The sequence below is a fragment of the Cervus canadensis genome, chromosome 11 (assembly GCF_019320065.1).
Source record: "Cervus canadensis isolate Bull #8, Minnesota chromosome 11, ASM1932006v1, whole genome shotgun sequence".
Taxonomy (NCBI): domain Eukaryota; kingdom Metazoa; phylum Chordata; class Mammalia; order Artiodactyla; family Cervidae; genus Cervus; species Cervus canadensis.
In genome coordinates, this window is record NC_057396.1 from 56,784,151 (window position 1) to 56,798,847 (window position 14,697).

At 34.4% G+C, this 14,697-nt stretch overlaps 1 protein-coding gene across 1 annotated transcript in view; it reads right to left on the reverse strand.

Annotated features, from left to right (window-relative positions):
- Positions 1-14,697, reverse strand: part of DCDC1 (doublecortin domain containing 1) — a 449,122-nt gene that overhangs the window by 332,676 nt on the left and 101,749 nt on the right. The window contains exon 8 of the mRNA XM_043481537.1: positions 4,192-4,358. Coding sequence (XP_043337472.1) covers positions 4,192-4,358 — 167 coding nt within the window. The remainder of the gene's footprint in view (positions 1-4,191; positions 4,359-14,697) is intronic.

The window sequence follows — 14,697 nt, forward strand, 5'->3', positions numbered from 1 at the left end:
AAGTGCTCTGGTAGAAGTTAGTTTAATGTAACAATAAAATACATTTCAGTTTTAAACTACAAAACCAATATATGCTGATGTTGGATGGTCATTTCCTCATCTAATTATATGTCCAAAAAATAAAGTTATAGTACAGCTCCAGTTTAAAAAATAAAACCAAATTTTTGAAATAGAAATTTAGTGTCTGAGATTTTTAGACCTAACACATCAAATATGGAACATTAGAATATAACAGCATTCAAAAAAGTACTTAGCTTAAATTAATAAACAAAAAGGACCATATATACACAAACAAAAAAATCACTCAGGCAGAAAATTACAGTTTTCAACAAACTTCATTAAGCAATGATCTATTATAGCCCAAGTACATACTCCAAATTAAAATTACAGAAATAAAACACTTTCTTGCAATTTCAGATATAAATAATAAAAATTGCCATTTTTTTTCAATATACTGCCAAAGTCTACACATATCTCAAATTTTTAAGGAACACTTGAGGATTTTTTTTCTGTTTATCTATTTTTATGAAGCTACTATCAAACAAGCTAAAACTCAATTTCAAAGTTGATCATTTCTTTCCAAAGTGCTAAAAATAAGTAGTACTAAACATTCCTTCAAATTTCATGTCTTGACTACCACAGGGACTATGATTTTCTTCACAATTAAGATGCTGGTTGTTAAGGTATTATAGTTAGGTACTCATTTCCTCTGTGTCTCTCTCAATTCAGAAATGGCTATGCAACTTATACCTGTTAAACTACACTGTGAGCCGCTTTTAGTGATTAAAACTGTATGTTTATGAGTTCCTTTAAAAACCATATTTTAAAAGAAGAGTGCTATGCATCCATGATGTAAAAGTCTCCAGAAATTTTATTGCTTGGGGGAAAAATAAATCAAAGGAGTATCAAAGGTGGGAAGACATTTCCAGAAATATACATTTCTCAAAAATCACATTCATACTTAGGATCAACCATTCCAAATCATTATTTATATAGCCTCCTGGCTCAGTTCCATGGACTTTTATAGACCTCGACTGCTGCTGAACAGACTGACATATATTTTGTTTACTGACAGCGACTAAAAGCTCTATGGAGGATCATAAATAAAGAAGATCATGTTTAAAAATCACTAATATCATTTTAAAAGGTAGTGCAGGCTTGTGTTTTGGCCTCTGTTTAGCTGTGTTAGGCCCATGAGTGACAGCTTCCCTGCTTGAAGCGCACAGAAAGCACAGCCTCCCTCATTCACTGACAGGACTGTGGCCTTTTCACACGTTCCTTCCACAGCAGTGTTTGTCCCCAAACACTGGAACTCCACACAATGGCATTCCTACTTCAACACCCCCACCAGCAGCACCGCTACACAACAAGAATGCTAATGAGACGGAACGGGCCCTGTCGCTGAAAGTGTTAACTGCATTTCATAGGAAAGCGTTTAGGCTACTTCAAAGATTACCAATTAAATAGATTCTGCTTAGCTCTGAGCAATTTCTAAAGTGTTTCCACTTTTAAGGAAATAAATGTGATAAATGTAAGACCAAGTGACTTTATGCTGTCCTAACTATAATATCTCAGTTTATGTACTCGAATCAGTATATTTTTAAGACCATACTAATGTAGTGGGCTTAATTCAGTTGCATGCTTGTAATACCCAAGTTAAAGTGAAAAACTAAAAAGTGAATAAGTTCGTAAACATAAAACCAGTAGCTCTGACTTTTCTTTTAAAGCTATCTCTATTATCACAACTTATTTAAAAGAAATTTCCTTGGGGAATTCCAAAACATATATTTAACATCTACAATCTTTTGACAGAATCTTGGCAAAACAATGCCGTTGTTTTTATATATGATCTCAGAAGAGGAATAAATGGAAATGATATCAAGAGGTCATATAATTCTATAATTTAAGCTTAGGTTTGTTAAGGAAATGGGAATTAAGCATCCATCTCCATTTTACCAAACACAATCTTATATAAAACTAAATACAAAGGTCTATCCCTAATGTCAAATGAAGTAAATGCAGTTCAGATAAAGTTCTTTAATGTTAAGAGGGATATTTGCTAAGAAATCTTAAAAATAAAGCTATTGCCAGGCTTAAAACATAACTACTGATGACATGATAATAACACCAGTATACTGACTTTCATGAGCATTACAGATAATTTTAAATTAAGTCATAAATTGTATATTATAAAATAAAACTTAACCAAGTATCATATCAAAACTTGAGTGAAAGTATTAAAATTTGAGTGAAAAACTTTAAGTTTTTACAACTGAGCAAAGTAAAAAGGTTTAGATAGGAATGGCAAAGAGCCTAGATTTTTAAAATATTCCTAAATTTGGCATAATGCTGAAAGTCATAAGTTGATGATACAAACAATTTCAAGTGATCAGACATTTACAGGCACTAAAAATGTTCATTTTTTCACATTTACATTTAATATTTATTTTAATAAAATATTTTTCATCAATCTTGAATCATAAAGAAATTTTCAAAATCAAACAGTAATTCTTAAAGCATTATTTTCTCACAATACAAGGAACTCTTCAATCCAGTACAACTGTTCATATCTATTTAAATTTTAAATGTTTAGAACAAAGGAAGAAAAAATAAATATGCCACAACTACTTTCTGAGCTTTTCCTTATCTCTAACATCCTCACTTTTAATAAAACTTAGAAAACGTTCAAGTTTCTTTCAATTTGATTTAAATGGTGCTTTTATTGCACTGGAGAATTGTCTCATGCTTAACATTAAATAATTTTAAACTGTTAAATTAGTAGGAGCAAATTGTTTAATAACAAATACATGATTGTAATTAAGTTGGTGATTATTGTATAATATCATTGTACCTTAAAAACAAAATAATATTTCTGTTAAAATAATTTAGTCTGAAAAAATATATTTTATATCAGTTTTTATATATGATATTAGCTTAATAAAGAATATTAAAAATAAGTTTGTATTTTTATTTTTCATATTTTTTATTGTAAACAGGTTTATCTATGATAAACATTAATCCCCCATCTGGATACACTGACATTAATTAACTAGGAAACCAATCGTGTTTTGAGAATGCAAGTTTCTCACGGGAAGATGTCTCTTGCTAGTTCTGGATACCTTAGTTCAAGAATTTCCTCCAGTCAATACAAGCTGTTCTCTTCCTAACCAGACAGCAGGAGGTGCTGTGTGAACACTAAGGCTGACTACCATTCCCACCTCCCCTCCCCCTGCACACAGAAAATAATAGCATGATGCCTTGAAAATATTCATTTTTCAGCAGCCTGTGGTCTGAGATAATACACTCAGTTCTAAACTGGAAACTCCCAGTTAGAAATGTAAACCCTAGCCCTTATTTAGTGTGGTAAAATGCATGCCTAATTTTTTAAGACCAAGTACAAAGAAGATTTAAAAATTGTGTCAACTTGAGTTTTATTTTATAAACAGCATAAATCATTCAGCTCTACAATAGGAATTCTACTTTAAGATAAATCACAGTCTTTCTAAGTAGTTGCAAAAATTTCAAAGGTTTCATACACATACCTCTTCTCCCATCACACACACACACATCCACACACTCACTCTCACTCTCTCAGTCTCTCTCTCTCTGTCTTTCTGTTTCACAATTATAAAATAGATATTTAGAAATTAAAGGACAAACTCTAGTTTATAAACTACTTCAAATACATTATTTCTATACTTTCAGGTCTGGAAATATACAAGTGAAATATGTATAAATGAAGTAAGTTACTCAACATGAAGTTAATTCACAATTTCATCTCCCAGACTATGACTGGTTATGTTTTAGCCCATCTTCTACAACATTAAGTATGATTTCATACTGGAAAAAACAGAAGGGGGATCATTTAAAACTTCAAATGCTATAGGAGCTATTCATTTTCTTAAAGTAACCGTCTACAGAATTTCCACATAAGGAGTTGCTTTCGTTTTGCACAGTGTGCAGCAAGGAAGGATGACACATATGACATCCCACACCAAAAGACAGATACAATTAGCCCCATTATTGTTGTCTTTGAGATTACAGAAGAAGCATCTTGGCTCCCTAAAGGGCACTGAGCTCACAGAATACATGTCTCAGTTCTTTCATGACATGATGCCAATCATCGCCTCTATACCACCAAGTACAATTTAAAACATACAATAAAGCAGTTCTTAAAGAGGGATGACTCACCTGTTTAGAATATTTTTTTGCAGACTTTAATCGTTGGTATAAGGCCAAAAGAACTCCTTGGATGTACATCTTAGCTCCTGAGGGGCTGAAACCTTCTCCCTTAGAGACCCAAACTGGTCCCCGTAAAGGTGTGATGGAGTTTTGCAGGCATTTTTCAAGCAGAGGAACTACACGAGGAAATAAGGGAAAATAAATGCTTTTGACCCAAGCAAAATACGCTGCCTGGAACACAGCCCCAATACCAGAGCTAACTCTTAACATCTATTATTTATATCTGACCTGGGTTAAGTCTTAGAGAGGCAATTCCTGCATCACTAGTGGCCACCATGAAGGATGTATTTATATTGAGACACCCCCCCATGCCAGACTCCCAAGCTGTGTGAGCACACCTGAATAGTTCTGAAGTGTGCCTAACTAGCTGCAGTGTCGTGGTGTGCACTGATTGCCTTATCTTCTCATTTATCACAGATGAGTTGGAACCAACCTTGCTGAAATCTACTCGCATTGTCCTGATAAAATTGCACGATCCATGTTGTTTCGGTGTATAGCTTCCCATAGAGGAGTCTCTATAACTAAAACATCACATCTGGGAATTATTCACAAAATATAATCTACACCTTGATAAACCATCCTATTCAAGTCTTTTCACTGCCATCGCTTAAATAACCCCTAAAACAGAGTGCTGAGGCTGTTTAAAAATAAGGGGGAGAATCTTAAGCAAGCATTTTATCATACATACCTTTTGTTTTTAAGCTTCTGGGACATAAGCTGGTCAAAGATTTAGGGATGCTATTCCAGTACATGGTTTGTAAACAGATAGAAGATATTTACTTGTGGGCCTGTATTGCAACATCCATATGGACTTGACAGACATGTTTATACACTTTTTCACCCAATTAGCTTATAAAATCTTTCTAGTGTAAAATAGGCAAATAACATGGCAGCTAGCTAACATTTTTCAAGATTTAATTTCCCACTGAAATGCCAGAAATAAAGAAACTTTAAAAATCTTAGGCACACTTGAGAATCCAGAAAGATGAAAGGATATCATTTTTTTAACTTTGTCTTTAAGTGTATACATGTGACACTACATAAACATACAAAATAACTATATGGCTTGGCAACCTTATTCTAATACATACTTCTACTGGAAAAGAAATTGGATAGATCACCAGCAAAGAAAATAGGTCCGTGCCATTGGTTATGTTATATGTTGCATATTTTATGCAGAGAGGCCTAGCGTAGCAATCTGGAAATTGAATTACAGTTAGGTTCAGCTAGGCTGCAGAGTGGCTGAGCTATGCAAATGGCCTTTGCTACTGGTATTCTGCTGATTTTTGCTCTTAGTAAAAAAGTTATGCCTTTTATGGCACTAAGTTCTGCAGCTCTCTACCAAAGTGCAATTTAAATTCTTTCTAACATATTCATCACTAAAGAAAATGTTGTAAATAGAGTTTAAGTATAAGTAATTTTCTAAAATTACTATAAATAAAGTTAAAAAGAAATCATGACCCAATGACTATTTAGAATCTTTAGATGTGTGCATGAAATTCACTCACCAGCCTGAGAAACTAATTCCTAAAATTCACATATCAAAACTATTCTTATCCTCCTGAAGCAACTGCTCTTCTCTATAAGTTTTATCACAACAGTTATCTCAAACTTTAAAAGAAATATATTAGTTCATATGTGTTACTAAATAAATAAAAACTGAAGTAAACTTATTTTTAGAATTGTAACTCTTCAATTTGGCTTATAATTTTTCTTAAAGAAATTCAGTTTAAGAATCATCAAAGCTTTCAGTTAGCTACAAATTCATATATTACTATGTGTTGAATTTTAATTTGTAAACTTTTAATTGATGCACCCACTGAACCTAGTATAGTTTTTGTACATGGAAAGGCATTATATAAATAGCTGCTAAATTGGAAAACAATTTTAAGTAATCCAAAAAGCAAATAATAAACTTGAATGAGTTACATACAAGATTTAATCTTGAATTTAAATCTAAGAACACTTTATCAGATTCTCTAGTCTTTATAGCTTTATTCATCCATGCTTTTCACAAAGTAACTTTCAAATTCTTTATGTCAGCCCAAAGGATTCCAAAGAAGAATTTCATATATTTTCTAACACAAAACTCTATACTATTTTTTCAGGGTTTGTACCTTCCATAACAATTTAAGAAAAAAAAATACAGCTTATGAAAAATACAAATTATATCAAAATGTAAGCAGTGTCAGAGTTGATATAGGATGGAAAAGAGCTCCCATGCTCCACATGATTTATGTAATTAGGAATACTATGGAAACCAGAAATAGCAAAGCAAAGAAAGCAGTATTCACAAGCAGGTTTTATAAGGGACTTCAGAATCTGCTCTGAACTTGTTGAATAATCTGTTCAGTATTCCAGAATCTCCCTGCTGGAAGCAAGGTCCTCATTATAACCACAAGAGCGCTAATAAAGGTTAGCCTCTGAACTGGGGATTAGAAGGCTTTTTCTTTTTGGAAGCTGCAAACTAGTAACTTTGATGATCTTCTTGAAAAGGAAGACAAAGCACACTCCAAGAACAAACAATGTTTCCACTAACTAGGAAGGTACAGAAAACATAAGAAAATGATATGCCTAAGCACTTAGAAAGGAAGTATAAATAAGCCTAATATATTGGAAAAATAAAACTTATTAATCAGTTCAAATAGAAGAATTCTCCCTAAAAAACAAGACTTGGCCTAAGATGATAGTTTTGAAATATAATAGTATAATTAATTTTTTTAAAAAGAGAAAGTTGACTTTTCAACCCCAACCATAGATTTTAATATGAGAATTATTTCTTAAGCATTTTAGTGGATATTCATATTAGTCTACACCAAAATCTCATATCTGTTCTTAACCAATGGTTTTAACTCTTTTATGTTCAGTTCTTCTTTCTCTGTTTCTGAAGCAAAACTTTATTCTATTAAAGAGGACTATTGCATATAGATGTGCAGGAAATAAGGGCACTGATTTAGAGAAAGGACAATAGACACTTTTCAACATTGGAAAGAGCATAATCCTACATGTTGCTATGAGCTAGCAAAGCCCATTATAGATACTCAATGAAAAAATACGTCTTTCCCAGGAATGAACTCTGGGATATTATTTTGTATGTAAACCATGAGTTTCTCTTTCAAATTCTACTCAGAAATATGACCTCATTCAAGAAGGTAGCTGGCTCCTATTATCCTGTATTTCTTTAATGTATATTTGTGTGCATAGCAAGAAATGAATAATATAGCATTTCTTCTTACATTTGAGGCCTTTATTACAAGTATTCGACCTCTTTACTCCTTTACAGAATCTTGCTTTCCTGTAATTTCAATAATTCTATTAAACAAGCCCTCAACATTTTTATTAGATACATGATTTGGAAATTAATCATTCCTTAAATCTATCAATAAGTATTATCAGTCAAATGTGATCATTCAGTTGGGATCATTTCCATCACTGGAAAGGTGAAGTTATATGGATGATAGCTTTTTATCCATTTTATTTATTTTCAAGTCATGACTATAGGCAAACTGAAATTAATCCAATAATTTCAATAGGTTTGGAGTTGAAGATGTTGGGTAAATAGATCATGTGGTCAAAAGGAGTAACTTCACTGCTTAGAGCAAGTACTAAGTATTATGAGTAAATGGGTCATATGATTAAAAGTAGTAGCTAGATTAATTTCACAGCTATCAACATGCTGTTCTATTTCCCTTGCATTTCTTCCCCCCATTTTCCCCACCTGTTAATATATCCTTGTTTTCCAAGGCTCATAGGAATTGTCATTTCCTCTGGCAAAATTTCCCAAGTTGTTAATTGTTCTGTCCTCTACCTTTCCCAGATCACTGTTTATATTTTATTTTTCCCTTATTGATTTGCATTGGCCCTCATCTTCTCCACTCACTACTTTCATCCTCCAGTAAATCAAAAAACCTTTGGAGTTTGAAGGCATGGTGTTTTTCAATTTGATAAAAGTAGCACCCAATAACCATCTACTGGATAAATAAATAGCATGTTTGGATATACTGTGGGTGGTCTTTTAGGCAACTTTTAAGACCATGAGTAAAACTATACATAATCACTGAGAATCTGTAACTTTCTGTGACCAAATGAAAATTTAATGAAAATTTGATAAATACAAATATGCCAGAATTTTAAACCATAATTAAGGTATGTACAATAGTTTTATTTTAAACTCTCATAAAATGATCTTGAACACTAAAGAAGAATATAAATATAAAAGAAAAACAATACAATTTTGGCAATGAAGCATTAACTAGCCAGAAGAAAGGGTTTCCCAGGTGGCACAATGGTAAAGAATCCACCTGCTTATGCAAGAGATGCAAGAGACACGGGTTCGATCCTTGGGTAGGGAAGATCCCGTGAAGTAGGAAATGGCAAGCCACTCCAGTATTCTTGCTTGGAAAATTCCATGGACAGAGGAGACTGGCAGGCTATAGTCCATGGGGTCGCAGATTTGGACATGACTGAGTGCACATATCACACACACATACACACACACACAGCCAGGAGAAGACCATAGCTGGATATTTTAAAAGTCCTGGAAAATCCTTAATCATGCTACTATGGGAAAAGGCACATAATAAAACTTAAGTAACAGAGCAATAAAATATTAGATTAAGGTCAAAATAGCTATTTTAAATAATAAGGGTAATTCCTTCTAAGAACTCCAAACACAATGAGTTCATAAGCTATTCATGAGAAAAGAAACTATTCAACCTTCAAGAGGACCTATATATCACTGATAAGAAGCTTAAGCTTATTTGGATTCATGATGGACACAGTACAAGAATTTTTGACAAGGAGCCAAAAATTCCTCTAAAGATAAACCTAATAGAACTTACTATGAAGATACAGACTGGAATGTCCTGTCATTTTCTATGCCTAGGGAGTATATGTCTCTCTCCAAAAGCAACACCTGACATTTAAAGAGACACTTGGCACATTCCACTTGAATCTACTGTGGAAAGCTGAAAAAAGGATTTTTTAATCAATATATTTTCAAAAAACATTGGAAATAAGTGCTTTAATAGATTGCTTCCAATTAAAAATTAAAATTCATGCCTATTAAGTACCCAAAATCATAATTTTCACATTTCAGTCAGAGTACATGAGACTACGAAAAAAAAGACAATGCCCAACACATACTTACCTATAGAAAAACTACTATATGCTACTTGGCAGGAAATTTCAGATCTCAGTTCTCAAAAATACTCACTATTGTTAGCAGCACATCATCTGGAAATTTTCTATCAGTTCAATTCAAAATGTTTGTTAATAAAGTTGATCTAAAAAGTCTTTTTTCTATGATACAAGGTGAGTTCTTAAAAGGTACTCAGAATTGACAGGAAGCAGGCCTGGAGGGAGTTTGAGCTAGTGCCAAGGTACGTATGTGTTTTACTGCTCTTTATCCAGCTTTATGTAATAGCTGGAAAGCTCCCGGTCCAAGAACAACCAGCAGACGCCACTCAAAAGCATGGTCTGCTGGGAAGATTGAATGACGGAGGGCATACTTTGAATGATTTATATTTTTATTCAAACAAAACCAAACTAACAGCTGCTGTGTACTTTTGTTTACATGCTATATGTCAAATTTTATTGTCCCCAAGGTACTCATGAGAAAAGATTTAGCAGTTGTTTTCTTAAATACCAATGCCTACCCAAATTTGGATTTTTCCTCCACTGAACAAAATGACAAGCGCACGATTGCTATACTTAGAGCAATCTTTCACAGCTGCTTTAGTTTTTCAGTGATCCTATTAAACTGACGGCATATTGCCTGTGGGGTCTACAGTGTTACAATGCTGCTGTAGGAGACATTGATTTGTATGATAGGATCAAACAGAACAGGGATGGATGGGGGGAGTGGAATTTCATAGGTCGTATTGGTTTTACCTGGGTAAAATTTAATTCAGACATTGTGACCTTCACGGAACACCTGGTTATTTTAATTGCTGACGTGTGGGTGAACGGTGATATTGGGGCTTGGAAGTATGAAATCTTAGGAAGTCTCCTCTGTTTTGAAAATGCAGCCTGAGTCATGTCTTTTCTTAAACTGAACGAAGTAGCTGTGCATTAAATATGCTGGCACATCTTCTGCTTGAGCAAGTGGACCGAAATGGTGTGAATTGTTAATGCCTTGCTGCTTTGGTTCACGGCTTGTGATTGATCATTTGTAACTATATCTACTCCTTGTTCCATGAAATCAAGTATGGAGTAATGGGTTCATCAGATTTTGGGGTTAAATTGAGAGTGAAGAGGTACTGTGTGTGGAAATAAGAGTTGCCATGTTCAGGGCTGGCCTTGTAACAGCATGGAATCTAAAGGCGATATTCAAAACCACTTCACTCATCATACGCTTACTGATTCTGAATAGGGCCCATTTGCAGGGGACATTTGGTAGTTTTCCAATACGCTTTATGCCTCTTTCTACTTCCACCACCATGCACATCTTTTTTTCATACATCCCCAGTAGCACATTGGTAGAACAGGTCAGCATACACAATTCATTCATTTAAATAACTTGATTTATACAAGTAGAAGTAAGCTGGGACTCTATTGTTTGAGTCTTGTTTTTCCCCTCAACAGAAATAATAGTGTATGTGTCTTTGAAAATACAAGTATTTTGTGGACTCAATTTCTTGAGCACCTAAAATATTTGGTATTTAGTAATAATCTAAATAACTTAATTGAACTGATATGCATACAATTAAGTTTACTTAAAGAAATGTTAAGAATTAATCATATCTAATATATCTAATCTATTTTCATGTGGTTATGGTCTATACCAATATATAACAATTGAATATATATCACCTGCTTTTGTAAAGTTTAAAGCTCTGCACAAAAATTTAAAGTATTGTCTTAGGATTTGTTGTGGAAGTACAATGCTTGGAACTTAATAAATAAAATCAATAAAAATTAGAAGTAAAGACCTTTAGAAATGTCATTACATAATTGCTTGCTGTAATAACTGATACTTTTTAGACATTATTACTTGTAACTTCTGTTACTATTCAGAAAAGTTCAATCCAAATGGTGTTAACTGAGGCACCAACTAACTGTTGATCCAGTAAGAAAAGATGTAATAAAAACATAATAAAACTTAGGAACAAAGTCAAATATTAGAAGCACTTACATATGTAAACAACATTCAAAAGCAAGCTAATTGTAAAATTTCTCAAACTTCTACTATTACATTATAAAGTAACAACTAATATAATTTTTTTAAAATGTGGCTGGACCTTTTTTCTTTTTTTTCAGTCTCAAAAGAAGGAATAATAATACTAATACCTGGCACATACATACCCTAATTCAGAGAGACCTAGGAGTCAGAAAATGTGGATAAAATGGTTTTTAGTCTCCTTGACTGCAAATGCGAGGCCAATACATTATTTACATTTAAGTATTTTACTTAGGATGTAAAATATATGTGTGTCATAAAAATTTATATTCTAAATGTGATAAACTGAAAAGTCTTCATAGTTACAGTAATTATAATGGAAGATTCCCTTTCGACATTTCTCTATGTTTGTTTCACAAAAGTAGAATCTTCTATAACAAATACATTACATATTTTGTCTTTCACCTCTCTTCTCAAAATGCTAAGAAGGAAGAAAACCAATCACTGCTGGGTTTTTTACAGGGAGACCTTTTGAAACAACTGTTTCACAGCTGTGCTGTGCTTAGTCACTCAGTCCTGTCCCACTCTTGGAGACCCCCTGAACTGCACACCACCAGGCTCCTCTGTCCACGGGGATGCTCCAGGCAAGAATACTGGAGTGGGTTGCCATGCCCTCCTCCAGGGGATCTTCCCAACCCAAGGATCAAATGCAGGTCTCCCACACTGCAGGCGGATTCTTTACCGACCAAGCTACCAAGTTTTACAGCATGTACTTACAATTAGACTACCTGTTTTCATTGGCAATTATACTTGTTACAACTTTTTTTAATAAAGAACTTCTAGGATCTTGGACAAATCATTAGAGTTAGAGACAGATTTTAGTGTCAGAGGTCAAAGAACCAGAAAGAAGATATAAAAACTAGAAGCTAAAAAGATAAACTCAAAGAGAAGGGAGAAAAATCAAGGACTTGGTTAAAAAAATAACTTAAATACTGAAGAAAGTTTAGCCCAACAACACTTAGGAGTGATAATCATATATTCACGACTATAAAAGACTGTCTATGTTTCAAAGACTTTAAAAGGGAGTTTTCTGACATAGTAAAGAGTCAATGAGCAGATTAGACTGCTTTGTGAATGTTCATATCACACAATTGTGCATTCACATATTTAATAAAAGATGACAGTGATCCAATTATAATGGGAGTTCTCCAACTACCACTAAAAAAATTTTTTTAAATCAAGCTTTGACAAAATTCTTAATATTCTCTATAGATAAACAGCAGAAATATAAATCAGTGATTAGTTAGCACTTCTATATTTTGCTTTATTTTGTTTTGTTTTGGCCACACCACTGGGTCCATGGCAGTGAAAGCCCAGAATACTAACCATTAGGCCACCAGGCAACTCCCAGCAATTTTTGTTATTGTCAAGCAATGAGAGTAGCTAGTTCAAGTTAAACGTCTGGAATTCATTAGAGGACACTGAGGGCCATATCTAAGGTACCTTGGAACCAAAGCAAAGTCAAACAGCACAGTCCCAAGGAAGCCATGAAGACTTCTTCTGAGTGGCGTCTTTCTTACACAAAAGGGCTCTTAACTGGCTGCCTTTGTATATTTTAATCTAGAGAAACTCCAGGGCTGATAAATAACCATCAGCATTAGGCATTCTTCTCCAGAAAGAAACCAAAATTTTTATATTTCATAAAATTTGAGAAGTAAAGGTAAATGGTAAAGGGACTCGAGGCAAATATCCTGAATTTTAAAGAAGATATTATAACCATAAAGTTGATCTTTATCCCCTGAAAATTTCTAGGACAGATTATAAAATGGTTTTTGAACCCTTAGAAAAATAAACAGTAATCATTAGGGCCCAACATGGGATAACTCGCATGAAAATGAAGTGAAAGTGAAAGTCACTCAGTCATGTCCATTTTTTTGTTACCCCGTGGACCATAGCTCACCAGGTAAGAATACTGGAATGAGTTGCCATTCCCTTCTTCAGGGGATCTCCCTGACCCAGGGATTGAACCTGGGTATCATGCACTGAAGGCAGATTCTTTACCAGCTGAACCACCAGGAAAGCCTAACAAATACTTAATGAGCAGAGAGGGAGACTCATGGGGAAATTCCTTACATGGGGCTTGACCTTTCTAATAGCAGTACAGAGCCATTATTTCTTCCAGTGGAGAGTAGATCTCAATAGACTGTAGCTACATCTATTGTCTTTAAGCAAAGTATTACCTAGTCTGTGTGTTCCTTCCCAGATAAATGGGTGTACCTATAACAAGGCAGGGGAACCCAGAAGGTCTGCAAACCTCCTGTTTAATTAAGTTCTTTATTTAAAATTCATGTGAGAGGAGACATGGGTTAAGCCTATGGCTGATTCATGTTGCTGTTTGCTAGAAACCAATGCAATACTGTAAAGCAATTATCCTTCAATTAAAAACAAATAAGAAAACAAAATTCATGATTGCTTTCTTTTGATGTTTTTCTTTAAAAATGACAGAGCAATACATCATTTAGTATCCAAAACAAAAGAAAGTTGTAAGTGAATGCATCCCTGGCTTGCAATTTCTTTCCTGGAGAAAGTAATATTAATAGCAGTTCAGTTCAGGTCAGTTCAGTCGCTCAGTCGTGTCCGACTCTTTGCGACCCCATGAACTGCAGCACACCAGGCCTCCCTGTCCATCACCAACTCCCGGAGTCCACCCAAACCCAGGTCCATCGAGTCGGTGATGCCATCCAACCATCTCATCCTCAGTCGTCCCCTTCTCCTCCTGCCCTCAATCTTTCCCAGCATCAGGGTCTTTTCAAATGAGTCAGCTCTTCGCATCAGGTGGCCAAAGTATTGGAGTTTCAGCTTCAACATCAGTCCTTCCAATGAGTACCCAGGACTGATCTCCTTTAGCATGGGCTGGTTGGATCTCCTTGCAGTCCAAGGGACTCTCAAGAGTCTTCTCCATCACCACAGTTCAAAAGCATCAATTCTTTGGCACTCAACTTTCTTTATAGTCCAACTCTCACATCCATACATGACCACTGGAAAAACCATAGCCTTGACTAGACGAACCTTTGTTGACAAAGTAATGTCTCTGCTTTTTAATATGCTGTCTAGGTTGGTCATAACTTTCCTTCCAAGGAGTAAGCATCTTTTAATTTCATGGCTGCAATCACCATCTGCAGTGATTTTGGAGCCCAGAAAAATAAATTCAGCCAATGTTTCCACTGTTTCCCCATCTATTTGCCATGAAATGATGGGACCGGATGCCATGATCTTAGTTTTCTGAATGTTGAATTGTAAGTCAACTTTTTCACTCTCCTCTTTCACTTTCATCA